The 18,165-nt window shown below is 30.8% G+C and overlaps 1 protein-coding gene across 2 annotated transcripts; it reads left to right on the top strand.

The window, feature by feature from the left end:
- Nucleotides 1-9,052: 9,052 nt before the first annotated feature.
- Nucleotides 9,053-18,080, top strand: LOC107644359 (aldehyde dehydrogenase family 2 member C4). 2 transcript variants are annotated; one of them, XM_016348196.3, is made up of 9 exons: nucleotides 9,053-9,275; nucleotides 13,385-13,527; nucleotides 15,701-16,084; nucleotides 16,180-16,269; nucleotides 16,735-16,908; nucleotides 17,002-17,139; nucleotides 17,312-17,449; nucleotides 17,559-17,620; nucleotides 17,700-18,080. In XM_016348196.3, the coding sequence occupies exons 1-9, from the start codon at nucleotides 9,179-9,181 to the stop codon at nucleotides 17,971-17,973; spliced, it is 1,500 nt and encodes a 499-aa protein (XP_016203682.1). In that variant the 5' UTR covers nucleotides 9,053-9,178; the 3' UTR covers nucleotides 17,974-18,080. The 2 variants fall into 2 exon arrangements, with proteins under 2 accessions (XP_016203682.1, XP_016203683.1); XM_016348197.3 differs by having other exon boundaries at nucleotides 9,086-9,275; nucleotides 17,683-18,080.
- The last annotated feature ends 85 nt before the right edge of the window (nucleotides 18,081-18,165 follow it).

Below are 18,165 nucleotides of genomic sequence, written 5' to 3'. Positions count from 1 at the left end.
GTTTACACAGGTTACCTTACTGGGAATTCTCTACACTCTGACGTAGAGATTCCCATCTTTTCTTGTCTTCTGTTTGTTTATGCGCAGGAACAGAAACAAAGAACATCTCTTAGACTTTGATCCTGAACCTGAAAGAACTTTCAGGCGGCGTTTACAACAAGCAAGACTTTACAAGGCTACAGAATCCACTATGGATCCTAATAATAATGCTAATGCCAATGTGGCAAATCCGAATGGGGATGATCAACAAAAGAGAGTGCTTGGCTCTTATTCTGCCCCTACTGCGGATCTTTATGGAAAAAGCATTGTAGTGCCTCCTATAGCTGCAAACAACTTTGAGTTGAAGCCACAATTGGTCACCCTGGTGCAACAAAACTGCCAGTATCATGGACTTCCTCATGAAGATCCAAATCAGTTTATATCTGATTTTCTACAGATATGTGATACTGTGAAGACAAATGGAGTGAACCTAGAGGTGTACAGACTCATGCTCTTTCCATTTGCTCTGAGGGATAAAGCGAACTCAGAATCACAGAACGAATCTAAATCAACAGCTCCAACAAACACATTGCTGCCAAAGAAAACTCAGACAGACAAAACAGTAGGGTTGATGTTAGCAGTAACAACAAGCAAGCTTGAAGCAGCACAAGTGGCAAACCAGCATTCAGTTAGAGAATTAGTTACAATCAGAATCTTCCAGAAGAAGTTAGTTAGGCCTTAGTTAACCAAATCAAGTTACCCACCAGCTGTATATATATATCTGTAGAACTTGCAAAATGACTCAGGCTAATTCATTTTTTCTGAAGAAACCCTAATCAGTTTTTCTCTTTTCGCTGTTTGCTTTTCTCTCTGCACTTCTTCACTTCTCTGTTCCTTCCTCACTTTCTTTCACTTCAACCTTGATACCTTCACACTGCTTATATAGACTAATTTGAAGACGCAGCAACATATACTTTTGTATTAGAATAGATCTTTTGTTTCACTTAGAAATCACTTCTATTTGGTAAAATTTCATTTTATTTGATATCTGATAGAATATGAGAGTTTGTGTGAGTTAAGAGAATCGTGGACTTAGATTATTGATCATCATATTGTGTATATAAGCTGCTATATATAAAATGTAGATCTAAATTAAAATGATTAGTTTTGTCATGTAAAATTGGATTTGCAGCCAGTAGGACTACACTTATATTGTCATTTAAGTCTGACCCCAATCAAAATCTGAAGATGCGAAAAATCTTCAGCCGGTGCTTGGATTATTGTTCATATTGTTCATATTGTTCACTAGAATTATTATTCACCTATACTTTTCTTTTCTCCAAAACCGATGATGTAGAGAAGCATCTAATTATTCCCCCTCCTAGGAAAAGTATAGGTGAACAATAATTCTAGTGAACAATATGAACAATAGGGTTACAAATGTAAATTACTCATAAATTTAATTAATGATGTAATTAATTTAATTATAATAATAACCATTTTTTAAAATTTAAAATATCATATTTTTTAGTAGGAAACAGTTACACGTTTCCTATCCTTTCACACCTTATCTCTTCCCTCCCTCGGTGGACCCTTTTCTCTTCTACACTCTCAACCCAGTCCCAACCTTCCGTCTGACACCACCGCCATCACCACCGGCGACCACCGTCGCCTACCCCTTCTCTCTTCCCTCTCTTCTCTTTTTCTTCCCTCTTTCTCCATTTCTCCTCAATCCCCTGTACGTTACTCCTGGTCTCTGTGCAAAGTCCAACCCCGCGCGAGAAACCCGAGTGCAACCCAACAGCGGCTGAGTTCTGTGCCGCTGTAACACCGCCTCTGCTATCCCTCTCTTTCCATTCTTCCCCTTTTACCAACACAGGTTCCATGCTTCCTTCTGCTCGTGTTCTTTCGTTTATTTATTTTAACTAATTTTTAATTTTGTTTTTAGTGTTTAGATTAGGCTTAGATTAATGGATTGATACTTTTTGGATTCCAAAATGTTTGATAGCTGATTTTTCTATATTGATTGCTGCTTAAATTGAGTTTAAAATCTCTGTTTACATATTGTGCACACCATATGCTCGATAAAATGCCTGAGTGAAATTTTTTGTTTAATTCTTATGTTTGGCCAGCATTTGTCTTAAATTTTGTTATCTTTAGGCATTATAATTCAAAATTGTGTAATGTTATGCTATTTTTAATGATGTTTAGATTGAGTTTTGACATGGCACTTGATTATTAGTTTTGTTTAAACACAAAATTAGTTTAAAATTTTAAATTTAGTCATTTGATTAGTGTAATTTAAGAAATGCATATCATGTTTAGTTAAGTGAATTGAATGAAACTACCAATTCAGGTATGTTTTAAACATTCCACATGGTTGCCATTAGATTATTTTAAATTCTCATCCTTATGCTTCCATGCCATGCATGCACAAACAAATTTGGTCACAACTCACTTTACAGATGAAAATATATGCTCTAAGTGGAGATGTTGTTCATTTTGGATGCTCACTAAATGTGTTTTTTTGTTTTTGCATTCTTTTTTATTTTTTCACGCTATATAATATTGCTAGAAAATATATGTACAGTTGTGCATAAGATACAATATAGTACTCAAAGGTCCCAAAATTCTAATTAGTAAGTCCATAATACATACAACAGTGATTACTACTATAAGAAAAATAAATTAATTAATAAACAAATAAGGAGAAGAAGAAATGAGAGAGGATTGACAAGGAAGGAATTGAAGAAACGAAAATGGAGAATGGAAATGTATCATTCACATCCAAGAAGAAATAATGAGCTTTTTGACTTTTCAAAGCATAGAAATAGACTTGGTTTTAGATTGTGTAGGTGTGATTCAGATGTAGCAAATCCATGCATGCTTTATATAAATACTTAATATAAGCCTGACTAATTAGGTGAGATTTTTTATGAGTACACTTTTCATTGTTATTATTTCTTGTAAGTTATGTATAGTAATAAATTTTTAATGATATTTTTGGAAAAAGTATTAATAAAATCTTTTTAGTTGAAACTTGTTTAATAGTACGGTATCTAATTAGTTTGTATATGTTTGATTGTAGGTCATAGAATGTACCGACATTACTGGAAGTGATGACACGGATCTTGTTGATGAGGTTTGGTCTCTAGTATATTGCTGTTTTTTCGTGAACTGCATATTTGAATCGACCATTAATCCTCATGTTCATCGAATGATGTATGTTTTGAACTGATTCGCAGTTACCGGATCATAGTTGTCTTGCCGAAGACGAAATACCAAGAGTTAGGATGCGGTTTGAGCATTTGAAGTTGGCTTAAGATTTTTATGCAACATATGCAAAGAAAGTCAGTTTGGATTCAATAGCGTAACGGATGGTTATTTGGTACCCAGATGGTTATTTTGTAATAGCCTTGGTGTGGTGTGTATAATTAGTTACAAATATGTTAAACTGGATATTCGATTTAATAGGATAGTGGATGTTTATTTCTATTGTTACCCAGATGGTTATTTTGAATAATTTGGGTGTAGTGTGTGTGATTCGTTAGAAGTATTATAAATTGGATGTTCGATTTAATAGAAAAGCGAATGGTTATTTCTTTTATTATCCAGATGGTTATTTCGAATAATCTGGGTGTAGTGTGTGTGATCAGTTACAAGTATTTTAATATGGATGTTCGATTCAATATGATAGCGAATGGTTATTTTTACTGATACCCAAATGGTTATTCATAATAGTCTTGGTGTAGAGTATGTGGCAGTTACAAGTAATAAAGGTTGGATGTTCGATTCTATAGGCTAACAGATGGTTATCTCTATTGTCACCCAAATGGTTATTTAGAAGAGTCTTGGTGTAGTGTGTAAAAAGTAACAAATAGTAGAGGCTGGATGTTCAATTCCATATGATAGCGGATGGTTTTTTTTGTTGGTACCAGATGGTTATTCTTAACTAATAACTTTTACGCTTTGCTAATATCTTGAAACAGAATCAAAGTAGTTAGAGAACTAAAAATGTTATTCACCATGGAAATTTATCCTTTCTGTTGTAACAAAATTCTACCACGTAAACAATGTGAAAAAGGTATTTGTGGTCTTAAGACTAAGGTCCAATTTGGGTTAACAACTTAAATAAGCTCTTTTGAAAAAAGAGCTTAAAAGTAGAAGGACTTTTATTAATAGCAACTTATAAATAAGTTATTTTGTATTGATTTTTAGTTATAAAAGTACTTATTTTAAAGTTGTAGTGTTTGGATAAATAACTGAAAAAATACAATTTTTTTACACAAGAGAATGGATATTAAAATTCTAATTCTTAATAATCTTGATGGCAATGCAAAAGAATTTATTGTATAGTTAGTACTTATTGTTTTATTGTGCATGATATGGTAGGTGAAAATAAAAAATGAATATGAAATGTGTGTCAATATATATTTTGTTGCTGTTTTTTAGTTTTTTTATTGTGACTTTTCATAATTTAAAAGTAAAAAAAAAAGTAGCTTCTTCTACTTCCCAAACGAGCTCTAGGTATATCTATTGCTTTCTCTGATTCCGGTTCTTCCTCACAGGTTCATCAATAGTCCGCTCGCATTATTTAGAAAAGAAAATTTCACACGCATAAAAAATATTATTTCTATATAACTATGTATTATTCTTAAAATTTTAACACGAGTCTTTACAACATCCATGATCGAAAATAATAAAGTCATAAATATGTAGACATCAAATATTATGCAACTATAGTATTTACAACCAATTTAACTCATATCTAGTTAAGCTACCACTAAAAGCCATCTCTTTTTTACATCCATCTTTTCTTACAATATTAAACATCCGTAATTCATAGAAATTAAAAGTCAATCACATGAACCAGAAACATATAAAGAAAAGAATTCTAAGATATGAAGCCCAAACTCCATCAAATTTCATACCGTTCGCTTTAATCCAAGCATCTATGAACCATGTGATATTACTATCTTTGCTGTAATTTCAAAAAAAATGAAAATCAACCGCAGAACACCCAGAGTCGTGCACAATATGAGTAACATGCAAATAACAAAAAAACAAGTAAAACAAGGTTCTTGGAAGCGTAGCAATCAAAATTGAACTCTGATTACGAACGTCACCAACACAAGTCATAATATAATCAGCTTGATTGACTCCAGATATTAGTAACAATAGAAATTGCTTCCTAAATGCTTTATATCATGTCACAAGTCTAAACTTTAAACATTCATCTAGTATAATTTTTCCGCTGCAAGTATTAATAAAATCAAAAGGACCAATTAACTTGCAAAGTCAAGGCAACGCACTATTTATTTCGATCTGCTGTGCCCGAAGAACTATTCATATTCTATATAACTATGAATTATTTTAAAAACTTTAGCATGAGTCTTTACAACATCCATGATCAAAAATAAAAAAATTCATAAATATGTAGACGTCAAACATTATGCAAGTATAGTATTGACAACCAATTTAACTTATATCTAGTTAAGCCACCACTAAAAGTCACCTCTTTTTTTCATCAATTGTTTCTTACAAAATTGAACATCCCTAATTCTTTGAATTTAAAACTCAATCACATGAACCAGAAACATATAAAGAAAAGACTTCTAAAATATTAAGCCCAAACTCCATCAAATTTCATACAGTTCGCTTTAGTCCAACCATCCATTAACCATGTGATTTTACTATTTTTGCTGTAATTTCAAAAAAAATATGAATATCACCGGCAGAACACCAATAGTGGTGCGCATTATGAGAACACTGGCAGATAACAAAAGAACAAGTAACACAAGGTCCTGATAACGAAAGTCACCAACATAAGTCATAATATAATCAGCTTTATAGGCTCTAGATATTAGTATCAATAGAAATTGCTTCCTAAATGCTTTATGTCATGTCACAACGCGCAACTTTAAACATTCATCTAGTATAATTTTTTACGGCCCAAGTATTAATTAAATCAAAAGGACCAATTAACTTGCAAATTCAAGGCAACGCACTATTTATATTGACTTAGTCACCATTTTTAAAGTCTAAAGCTGGTATATTTAAAATGTTCTGAAATATTGATTGCGATGGTAGTCAAATATACTGATTAAGATGTAAATAGAGTCTTCACATGGTCAAACTCAATGCCAAAACTACTTTCATTTAGATTCTATCCAATCAAATGCATCAAATACAAGTAGACATGTGAGGAAAAAGTAAAATATACTTTCAACTAAAACTAGAAAAGTGTAAATTTATTCCAAATTATAATTACAATTTTTCCTTAAATAAACAAACAGGATACCAATTCAAACCTATCTCTTCAAAATCAAACATACATAATCAGACAATTGAATAGTTATTCAAACGTGCCACCCTTTTAGGTTAGGTATTCGGAAGAAAAATGTCTACATCCTAAACCAAATTTCAAACAGCTGTGCCAAAATAAATAACCATCCATTTATGTATAGAAATGACCATCTGACTTAGATTGACTAAACAACTCATAAAGCAACAAATTTTAAGCATGTGCTTTACACCAACTGCTGACTAACTAATACCCGGAGGCAAAACAAACCCAAATACAGTCAACCATTAAAAAACAAGTCACGAAGAACAGGGTCCTGAGCAACATGCAAGGGTCAGTATTTTTCCCAGTTTCTTTATCTTAACAAACACTTGAAAAACTCAAACAGGCCCACCAAGTCCTACAAGCAGCAAAATCCTTCTATACAACTCATAACATGAAAATTACTGTGAACATCTATGCAACCCATAACATGAAGGAACGACTATCGGAAACTGACCTTCAATAGCGGCATGCAAACACACCCCACGGTTGCTTTGGTGTTGCCCGAGGAAGACTCCAAGCGGCGCGAACATGCAGTGACTTCAACCTCCGGAGATGGCCGTTAACAGACAACGTGGGTGGCGGCTGGCCGACTTCCACACGATGCCGACTCGGGGATTCGCCTGCTGCTGCTCTTCTTCACAATGGAGGCCTCTCGGGGGATGGTCAATTCGGCGATGGGCAGAATGGACGACGGAAAGGAGCAGAGAAGAAGCACCGGATATAGGTTGGTCCGAGTTTCTCAATGCCGTTTCAAATGGGGTAGGGGAAGGGTACTAGTTCCTGAATGGAGTTTGAATTGAGGAGAAGGGAAAAAGTTTTTATGGACTGGTCGAAAAGGGGGGGGGGAGTGGGTGGGAATGTGAAATGATTACGATGTTAATAATTAAGATGATTAAAATTAGGATTTTGGGAAGGGGGTGCATAAGGTAAACTGTGTTAGTAAGCTAATTGGGCTAGTTTTTAGGGCCCGTTGTTCATATTGTTCAACAAAATCATTACCCTTGAAGAAATTTAGGTAATTACTAATTTAGCTTCTCACATTATGCCCCCACATTCTTGAAAAAAAAACGAGTCTTGTCCCTGTTTATTTTTTAAGATTCAACAAGTGATCCCACAAATCAATTTTTTAATTATTGAGTTCTATCATATAAATTAAATAATAATAAAAATTATAATTTTAAAAAATTTAAAAGATTTAAAATTTAAAATAACTACTATATTATTTAGTGAGATTTAAAATATTAAATTTGTAAATATATAATCAACAATAATTTGATAAACTCGTTTAAATAAAAAAATTTCACTATAAAAAATTACAATTTAAAAATGTAAAATTTTAAAATACAAATGACAAAATAACTTTATAATAATTTAATTATTTTTATTATTTTATGTAAAGAGAATTTTTTTATTAAGATCTAAAAAATAATATTAAAATTAGTATTATCAAAAAATATTTTAAATTTAATATTATGAAGAAAAATAAAAAATATATATATAAGGACTAATTTGATTAATTTTTAAAATTTTAGGGATAAAAATGACGTCTGGATTTTTAGGGACTATTTTGATTATAAATAATTCTTTTACATATCAAGTGATACGTGGTATGCTAGGTGTCGTTAACCTGACACGTCAACCAATCATCTAGTGATACGTGGCATTAACCTACTACGTCATCATGTCACGTGTTATTTAACGTGACACATCATCATCTAACTAATGAAAGGACTAATTTGATTTGTGTTTTATCTTTTAAGAACTAATATAACTAAAAAAAAATTTTCAAAAACTAATTTAAAAAATAAATGATCTTTCAGAATAAATTTGACTATTAATCTAATTTTTCTTTCTCTCTTTTCGCCTTACTCCAAAAATCAAGGAAACTTCTCTTCCTCATTTTCGCTAGGATAGAGTGTGAAAAGTGAAAACAAGTGAAAATTTTGCCAGGTTTTTGCAGGCTCTTATCGCGAAAATGTACTTGTCTATTTTCGTATTTTTTAACGCAACTAAATGCATAAAAAGGTATATTTTTATATTTGTATTGCAATCGATAAATAATAAATTTTTTATTTAAACAAAAAAAGTCCATCATATCATATTAATATTAGGAGTCACTCCGATAAAGATACTTAAAACGTCTTTTTTTAAAAGATATTTTTTATTAATTAAAATTTAATATATATAATCGATTATATTATATTATTTTTGTCAAAATTAGATCAGACAAATTAATTTGACTAAAAAATAGTAAATCAAACATTAAACCGATCTAAATTAATATTTCTTTTACAAAAAATAACTACAATAACCTTATTATAAAAAATTACTAAAATATTCTTATTATATATTTTTTTAATTTTGAAAACCCTAAATTCTAACCTTATAACGGCACAGAAAAAAAAAAGGTTAAAATTTAGAATTCTCTCTATATATATATATATAATAAGAATATGTTAGTTATTTTTTATAATAAAGATATTGTAATTATTTTTTATAAAAAAATATTAATTTAGACTAATTTAAAGTATAATTTATAAATTTTTTTGCTAAATTAATTTATCTGATCTAATTTTAATAAAAATAACATAATTTAATGAATTATATGTATTGAATTTTAATTATTTAAAAACATCTAAAAAAAGGACATTTTAAGCATATTTATATTTATGTAAGTGATTCTCTTAATATTAAATATTAATATAACATTATTGCCATAAAATAATGGTATAAATAGTGGAGTAGTCCCTACTTGTATTCTCCCATTCACTTGTTCAATCTAAAAAGCCTTCATCTATTTATCTTTTATTCTTTCCATCACTTGAATCTCCCTTGATAACAAAACCAAATATGTCTATTGATATCTCCGATGGCCACGTCAAGATTCCCACCACCGTGAAGTTCACCAAGCTCTTCATCAATGGACAATTTGTCGATTCCCTTTCAGGTTAGTTTGTTGCTAACTTAATTAACTTCTTAAACAAATTTTCTACATTTACAGGGTTTTTCTGTTATTATTTATACCCCTACCTCTCCCTTCTATTCTATTTTAATTATCTAAATAATTATCTGCATCTTATTTTCATATAATTTTTTCTTCTTATACATAAATTTCACGTGTATGAAAAGTGAAATACAATTTCAGAGATAGATGGAGACGAGAGAACCCAGTTTTGTCGGTTTCAATTATTAAACTTAGTTGTACTGTACAGCAAGAGATGAAAACTACTCTCAATCATGCAACATAGTAAAGTAATATTTGCGTCTGCAAACAATTTTATGGAATTTTTGAAAAAATCAAATATGGTTTTTAATTTTTTTTGTGATGATTTAATATAAAGGTTTATACAAAAATTATTAATAAATAAGTTTTTAAAAATTTGTAATTTGAAGAATCGCATTGCATTATTGGATTTGGACATGTGTTGGATACGTTTCCTTTTTTCAGTTTTGCCTCCCACTCAGTTTAGTCAACGAGTAAAGCAACCATTTCATAATTCATATGTTTACGGACTTAATATGTTAGGCTCCGTTTGGAATGAAGACCGAAATGGGAAGATAAAGATTAAATTAAGTTTTAAAAATGTTATTCGTACATTAAAATTAACTATTAAAATCAGTCATTAATATATTTGTATATAAATATATGTATAGTTTAATTTATTTTTAATGTGTATTTATATTTCAACATGTATTTTATATTAATGGCTGATTTTGATGACTAATTTTAGTATATATATAACATTACTCATTAAATTTTTGTATTATGTTTAGCGTAAAATATAAGTGTTATGTTTAAGTTAAGATAAATATAAAAATTAAAGAGTAAATTTAAAATTTAAAAAATTAAATAATAATATTTTTGAAAAAAAATATTAAATTTCAGTTTTCATCGTTCTTGGTAATGAAATGACAGAAATTTTATATCCTAAGATTAAAATTTTAGTTTTACTCTTTAACCATCAAACATAATATATAATATTGAATTTTAGTTTTCTAGTCTCAGTTTCTTTCAATGGTCTGAAAACAAACGTTACTATAATTTACAAAGACTTATAAATAAATTTTTGAAGTATTTGCTTAAGGATATTTTTTTTTTTATTTTGAGATCTATAAACCAAGAAAACTTTTAGAGGCCTACATATTCTATCACTATTATTTTTTGTTAAAGAAAAGTTGATTTAGTTAACGACAGTAATTTTTTTTAGGGAATCAATTTATTTTTCAGCAAACAATTAACTAACAAAGTAGTGAATGGTACAAGTTTAACATGGAAAAGAAAAAAAAATGATAAATATTAACTAATTATTGGTAAAAAAAATGATTCTAAATCTTTTTTCTAGTTTTAATATAATTCTTGATTTTAACTCGTTTAATTTATATGAGAATTTTAAGATGCTGAGTATCAAAATGTAATTCTTTTTTCTGCTCATAATGGAATTATTAGACTTATAAATTTCTTATGTAGATTCATATTAATCCATATTTTTATTCCTTAATAATAATTAAGTTAATAATTTTTAACCACTTATTCTTTAGAAGCAACAAATATTTACCAAAAAATTTGAAAACAATTAAGTACAAATTCCCGAATTATGCAATAATCTTTCAATATGAATAAAAGAAAATTAAATAATTTGTTCTTTATAATTATAATATGACGAGTTATAAGTGGTTAAGATTTCGTTTTCTAATTGCACAAAGTTCCATCATGACATCTTGACCACCCAAAGGTTATTGTTGTTTTAGAATCAGATTCATTTTGAATATGTATTAATACTATGTAATTTCTTGTACATAGATATTTAATTATTACATAATCCTATTAATATAAAAGTGTTTAATTCTGTCACTTATCTAATATTTCATACCTACAAATATTTAATTGAATACATCTTTGTAGTGTATTAAAATTATATAATCTCATGTATAATCATATTTGTAACTATACTACAATTAATTTTTAAAATTTTATCCACTACTTTAATAATTATATAAAAATAAGGGCAATTTACTGTTTTAAATAAACTGTACATCAATTTTACTAGAATACACATTATGCAAATTGGATACCGAAATACATTTTTTCTATAAACTATGTAAACCGCAACAGGGGTATCGCGGTTTACAAAATACACGTAATCTGCTACAGGGGTGTCATAGATTACGTTGGTAAAAAAAATCACATAAACCGCTACACGAGTGTTGCGGTTTATGCTTTAGTGTGGACTTAGTTCATTTTTCATGGAGGATGAGTTTTTTTATGAAAGTTTAACTTGTGTATGGCGCAACATAGGTTCCTGCTTTGATTTAATTGAAATTAGCCTGTTGTACTCATAGAATTACCAACGAAATTAGGAACATGTTAACTAGAGAGAATCACAAGTACATAGAGAATCGATCAGCAAGTACAACTTTACTTAACAGTAAGCACAACTAAAACAAAACAAGAATACAAACAAGGAAAGAAAAATGTAAGCTAATCGTGACAACCTAATGACACCTATGCCTCGGCACTGGGGGCGGATCCTCGCTGAGGGCAAGTCCTGCGAGTGTGTCATGTCTGTCTGCATAACCCACATTGCTTCGGTCGACCAGTATCAACCTCATCCATGGTGTTACAGATTCTTGTTGACCTTGGTCGCCCTTCTCTGACACGTCTCATGTTAGGATCAGGGATGATAGTAGGACCGGCGTACGGTGGCCAGAGACCCTCTGGAATAGGGGGCAAAAATCCCATCCGGTATACGCTGAACTCTTTACTCATGGTATAAACCTCATGGACGTACATAGCACAGTCTAATCGGGACTGAGCACAGCATGCAATCGCATGACAGCAAGGGTAATGGAGAGCTTGAAAATACCCGCAGTCACAAGTGCGATCTCTGAGAAAAACCCGATACATCCCAAGCGAGAAGTAGTTACCGGTAGGAGTCGTCTCAGCCACGGTATACTCAGACTGATGTCTTTCGAACAGAGTAACCATGAAGCACCTCGCATCTTTTAGGTTGCGCTTTATCGCCTTGACCAGGGCCTGACAAAACCGTTGGCCTGATCCCAATTACGCCTCTGCTGTCTACCCTCGGACGACAAAAAGCTCTGTTAACCTCCCATATGTGGATTTGACAAGTGCAGTAACCGGCAGATTCCGTATCCCCTTCAGTACAGAGTTAACACACTCGGATATGTTCGTCGTCATGTGGCCGAACCGTCTGCCTCCATCCTGGTGTTGGGTCCACTTATCGTACTCCAGCCGGTTGGCCCAATCACATATGGCCAGATTCTCAGTCCTCATAATATCAAACCAGTAGTCAAACTCGGCCTCAGTCAAACTCCAACCGATTGGCCCAATCACACATGATCGATTCTCTATGTACTTGTGATTCTCTCTGGTTAACGTGTTCTAATTTTGTTAGTAATTCTATGAGTACAACAGACTAATTTCAATTAAATCAAAGAAGGAACCTATGTTGCGCCATACACAAATTAAACTTTCATCCAAAAACTTATCCTCCATGAAAAATGAACTAAGTCCACACTAAAGCATAAACCGCGACACTCCTGTAGTGGTTTATGTGATGTTTTTTTACCAACGTAATCTGCGACACCCCTGTAGCGGATTATGTGTATTTTGTAAACCGCGATATCCCTGTCGCGATTTACATAGTTTATGAAAAAAATGCATTTCGGTATCCAATTTGCATAATGTGTATTCTGGTAAAATTCATGGGCAGCTTATTTAAAACAGTAAATTGTCCTAAAAATAAATTAATTTAATGATATTATAAAAATTCATTTAACATTATAAATTTAATTTTAAGATATTAATAATATATATTTTATATAATTATTTAATTATATTTATTTTTTTTAATGACTATTCATACTGTTAATAATTTTTTTTAATAATATGACCATATATAATTAGTTACATATGTAAAATTGATTTACACTAACAAATACATCAAAAATTGAAGTGTAACATTATTAGTACATCAAATATATATAAACAATTTTTGTTTTGTTCCTTTGTGGTTACTGGGGAAAAATAAATAGGGAGTGAGTTTGAGACAATAGATCCAAGAACAGGAGAGGTAATTGCGAGAATCTCGGAAGGAAGAAAAGAAGATATTGATGCTGCCGTCGAAGCGGCGCGTGAAGCATTTGACACCGGTCCATGGCCTCGCATGCCCGGAGCTGTAAGTTTCTCTCTCTAGTCTCTAGCAAAATAAAAATAATTATTTTGAAATGGTAAAAATTCAGGTACAATAAACTTCACGTGAAATTGATAGTTGAAAGCCGTTAAATGAATTAAGTAATTTGACTAAATTTTTATCTAACAACTAGTTATCAATTTCACATGAAGTTAATTAGTTAACTATACTTGAGTTTTCACCATTATAGAGACCAAAAATGTATCATAAAATTGTAGAAGAGAAATAAAAAATTGAAGAGTTAGATTTGAGAAACAAAAAATCTAAGGGTCAAATTTATATTTATAATTTTTTTATATATTTATAAAATTTTATTATAAAATTTGATCTTTAAATTTCTTATTTCTACCTTAAAAAAACACTCAATTTATTCACAAGTATACGCTAAGTTTAGTTAAGAACTAAGAATATTATTTTTTTGAAAAAAAAAAAATCTTACTATTAAGGATAGGTGTTTTATATTTTCAATAATTGAATATATGAAATTTTAAAACTTTTTATTATTTTTTAATAATATTTAAAAAATACTTTCTAACTAAATACTCTGAAAAGTTACTATTTTTAGATAATATTAAAGAATAAAGGGGAATACGGTTTATCATTATGAAATTGTCCAAGTAACTCAAATTCTTATAAGTTTTTCCGTCTAGATTTTCAATTAAATTTAAAATTTTACACATAAGATTTTTTTTTATGGTTTACTGATAAGCTCTTATGAGTTTGTGATTTAAACTTCACTATTCTAATATATTTTTAAGTGAAAAGAAAAAAAGAATGTTATAATAAGTGCATGTTTGGGCGCCATTATTTTGTTAAAAAAAGATCTTTTTTCAATGAAAAAAGATCTTTTTTTATTTTTTAACGTGTTTGGCAAATTTCTAGTAGTAAAAGTAAAAGCACTAGTAAAATAAAAAAAAGATCTTTTTTGAGAAGCTGTAATTTACATCTTTTTTTAAAAGATCTTTTTTCCTTAAAAAAAAGATATTTTCCATGTAATAAATAAACAAAAAAGTACTTTTATATTGTTATACCCAAACATAATTGATTGATAAAAAGACCTTTTTACATGACATATCCAAACATAAAATTACTTTTACTTCTCTATAAGATCTTTTAAAAAAAGATAACTCGAAAAAAGATCTTTTCTTAGAAGCTCACCCAAACAAGCCCTAAGACCATCACTTCTAGTATAAAATATTGAGAATTTGTTAGTGTTAGTATAAATATAAGATAAAAACATAAAAATAAAGGTGTTAGAAATTGAACATTTCTAAAAAAGAAATATTTATGCTTTTATTATATAGAGATATAGGATTCTAGAATCAGATGCCTCCCCTTGAATAATCCATCACGTTTGTTTTTCTTCTTTGTTTCAAGGCTGATACTGATTGCGACAAAGGTATAGTTTATTAAATTCGTACCTCTTACTATAATGTGCTTATTCTTTGTTTTATGTTCACAATCAAATATACCTACCTAGTTTTTGACATTTATAACAAAAGAAAATCACATTAACCATGTTACAAGAAAACCAAAAATGAATAACCAAACAATTATTGTATAAGAATGTACATTTGATGTTTATGATTTTTTTTCGGTTATGCTACCGTAAAACAATTTGATTATTCTCCAGTAAAATATTTTAATTGCTCTGGTAGATAAGATTCTGATTTTGATTTTAAGCTACTTGAAGTTCAAAGGAATCCCAGAATTGTGGTAGGTCAACATTGTCATATTCCTAAAATTAAAGTAGCTTTATTGTGAAACAAAAATGTTATTCGTACGTCAAAATCAGCAACAATATATTTACGTATAAAATATATGTATAGTGTTTTAACTTATTTTTTAATATATATTTTGTATTTTAATAGGTATTCTCTATTGATAGTTGAATTTGTTAGCTTATACCTAGTTGATTATGAAGCAGGGCCACAACCATTTCATGGATATTAGACATGAAATCTTATCCTATCATTGTTAAACAATTGAGTAAATTACATTCAAATCTCTCCAAGTTAACTCATGATATTGTAAGAGAGAAATATCAGTTATAATAAAACCAAATTAAACTAATTGAACCAAGTTGTATCAGTTAGAATTTGGAATGTTACAAGATACTAATTAAACTCAACATGGCTTAACTGACTAACCAAATCAGGAGAGGGCCAAAATCATGCTGAAATGGGCAGATCTGATTGATCAAAACGCATCAGAGTTAGCAGCATTGGATGCCATTGATGCTGGAAAGTTGTACAATAGGTGCAAGGCCCATGAAATTCCTGCAGCAGCAAATATGCTGCGCTACTATGCCGGTGCTGCCGATAAGATCCATGGTGAGGTGCTAAAAGCATCTGGAGAGTTCCATGCATATACTTTGATGGAACCGGTTGGTGTTGTTGGACACATCATTCCATGGAATTTTCCTAGTAATATGTTTTTCATTAAGGTTAGTCCAGCATTGGCTGCTGGTTGCACCATGGTACTTAAACCTGCCGAACAAACACCGCTGTCGGCTTTGTTTTATGCTCATTTAGCTAAGCAGGTATGGTTCTGTTGTCCAATTTTTGGATATCACATTGCATTGTTAATTTCTTGCTTTGATAAGTTGAATATTGTGTTTGTTCTGTTTTTTCTAAGGCTGGAATTCCAGATGGTGTGCTCAATGTAGTACCAGGATTTGGACCCACTGCTGGTGCCGCAATATCCTCACACATGAATGTTGATAAGGTAATCACTTGATGCGGCTTTTGTCATAAAACCATTTCTATCAAACAATTAAGCTAATTGAATAGTTATATCTCTAACACGTTCCTTCATGCAAGAATTTCTTTTGGATTTGCATGAATTTTTACATAAGTTTTCTTTCTATTTTTTTAATTGTCGTATGCTGAAATTCTTCTTTTTAGGTCAATAGGAATTAAACTCTAGATCTTTAAATCATAAAAGCTATATTATATCAAGAAATTATTTTTCCTAAAAGTTTAAGCTGATAGAAAAATACACATTAATAGTTATATTTCTAACAACTTTAACATTGTTGCTTGACCCTGCATTATATTAAGTCACATTGTGGGATGTCTTGGATAGTTTGATTCATGTAACTGACCGTAATGTAACTTGGCTATAGCGTTGTTTGATTTGTATAGTTAAACTCGGCTAATATTTTTATTTTTATGCTTTATGTGTGTGCAGGTTAGCTTCACCGGTTCGACAGAGGTAGGCCGTGAAATAATGCATGCTGCAGCTAGCAGCAACTTGAAACAAGTGTCACTTGAATTAGGAGGAAAGTCACCTCTTCTAATTTTTGATGATGCTGATGTGGATAAAGCTGCTAGCCTTGCTCTCTTGGGCATAGTATATAACAAGGTCAAACTTCTCTTAAGTGAATTAATAATGAAGAAACTCAGGTTACACATTATAATGACACTCTTTAACATTTTGTTCTTGTTTTGATTTCAGGGTGAGATATGTGTTGCAAGTTCACGTGTGTTTGTTCAGGAAGGGATATATGATGAATTTGAGAAGAAGTTGGTAGAGAAAGCAAAAGCTTGGGTTGTTGGAGATCCTTTTGACCCTAAATCTCAGCAAGGCCCTCAGGTATATGGAAAATATTTCCATATCATATTATATCATTTTCGTCGTATTTTAAATAAATATACCTTACATTCATCATCTTTTAATGAATAAAGTCTAAATAGTAGATAGATTATATATCGATACGAATAAAATTAAGAATTATCTTTCATTCGTAACTACTGTCCCTTTGTAGATTGATAAAAAGCAATTTGAAAAAATTCTTTCCTACATAGAGCATGGAAAGAAAGAAGGAGCCACCCTTTTATGTGGGGGTAAAAGATTAGGAGACAAGGGCTACTACATTGAGCCAACAATTTTCTCTAATGTTAAGGTGAACGTTATATCCAAAAAGGAGTATTTGAATCAACCTTCTTTAGAAAAACAAGACATCTGACATGTTGTCAAATATTTCCCTTTTATTCTTAAACAATCATTTTCAGGGGGACATGCTTATAGCACAAGATGAAATATTTGGCCCTGTGATGTCACTAATGAAATTCAAGTAAGTTACACAAATTATTGCTTTATGTTTTCTTTGTACACTATTACCTATTACAATAATAGATGGAAAATTGAAACAGGACTATTGAAGAGGCAATTATGAGGGCTAATAACACTAAGTATGGGCTAGCAGCAGGAATTGTGACAAAAAATTTGGATATTGCAAACACAGTGTCCAGATCCATTCGTGCAGGCATTGTTTGGATCAACTGCTATTTCATATTTGGGAGTGACATTCCTTATGGAGGGTATAAGCAGAGTGGATTTGGAAGAGAATATGGAATGCAAGCACTCCACCAGTACCTACAACAGAAATCTGTTGTAACTCCAATTTACAACTCTCCTTGGCTTTGAATTCAATGTCTCCTCTATCAAATAAAATGGATCGGATGAAACTTTTTGAAGCTATGTATACCTTTCGTCACACATAAAATTCCCACTTTATGAAACTTTTTGTTCCATTTTTGGTCTCGTGGTGGCTCACTAAATGCATGTCTTCATTAATTCAACCTTTAGTATAAGACCTGAATTTTGAAAAGAAATTAA

This window comes from Arachis ipaensis, chromosome B5, assembly GCF_059453495.1.
Source record: "Arachis ipaensis isolate K30076 ecotype BB chromosome B5, ASM5945349v1, whole genome shotgun sequence".
NCBI lineage: Eukaryota > Viridiplantae > Streptophyta > Magnoliopsida > Fabales > Fabaceae > Arachis > Arachis ipaensis.
The sequence above is the reverse complement of the archived record's forward strand: the minus strand, read 5'-3'. Positions and strand labels throughout refer to the sequence as shown.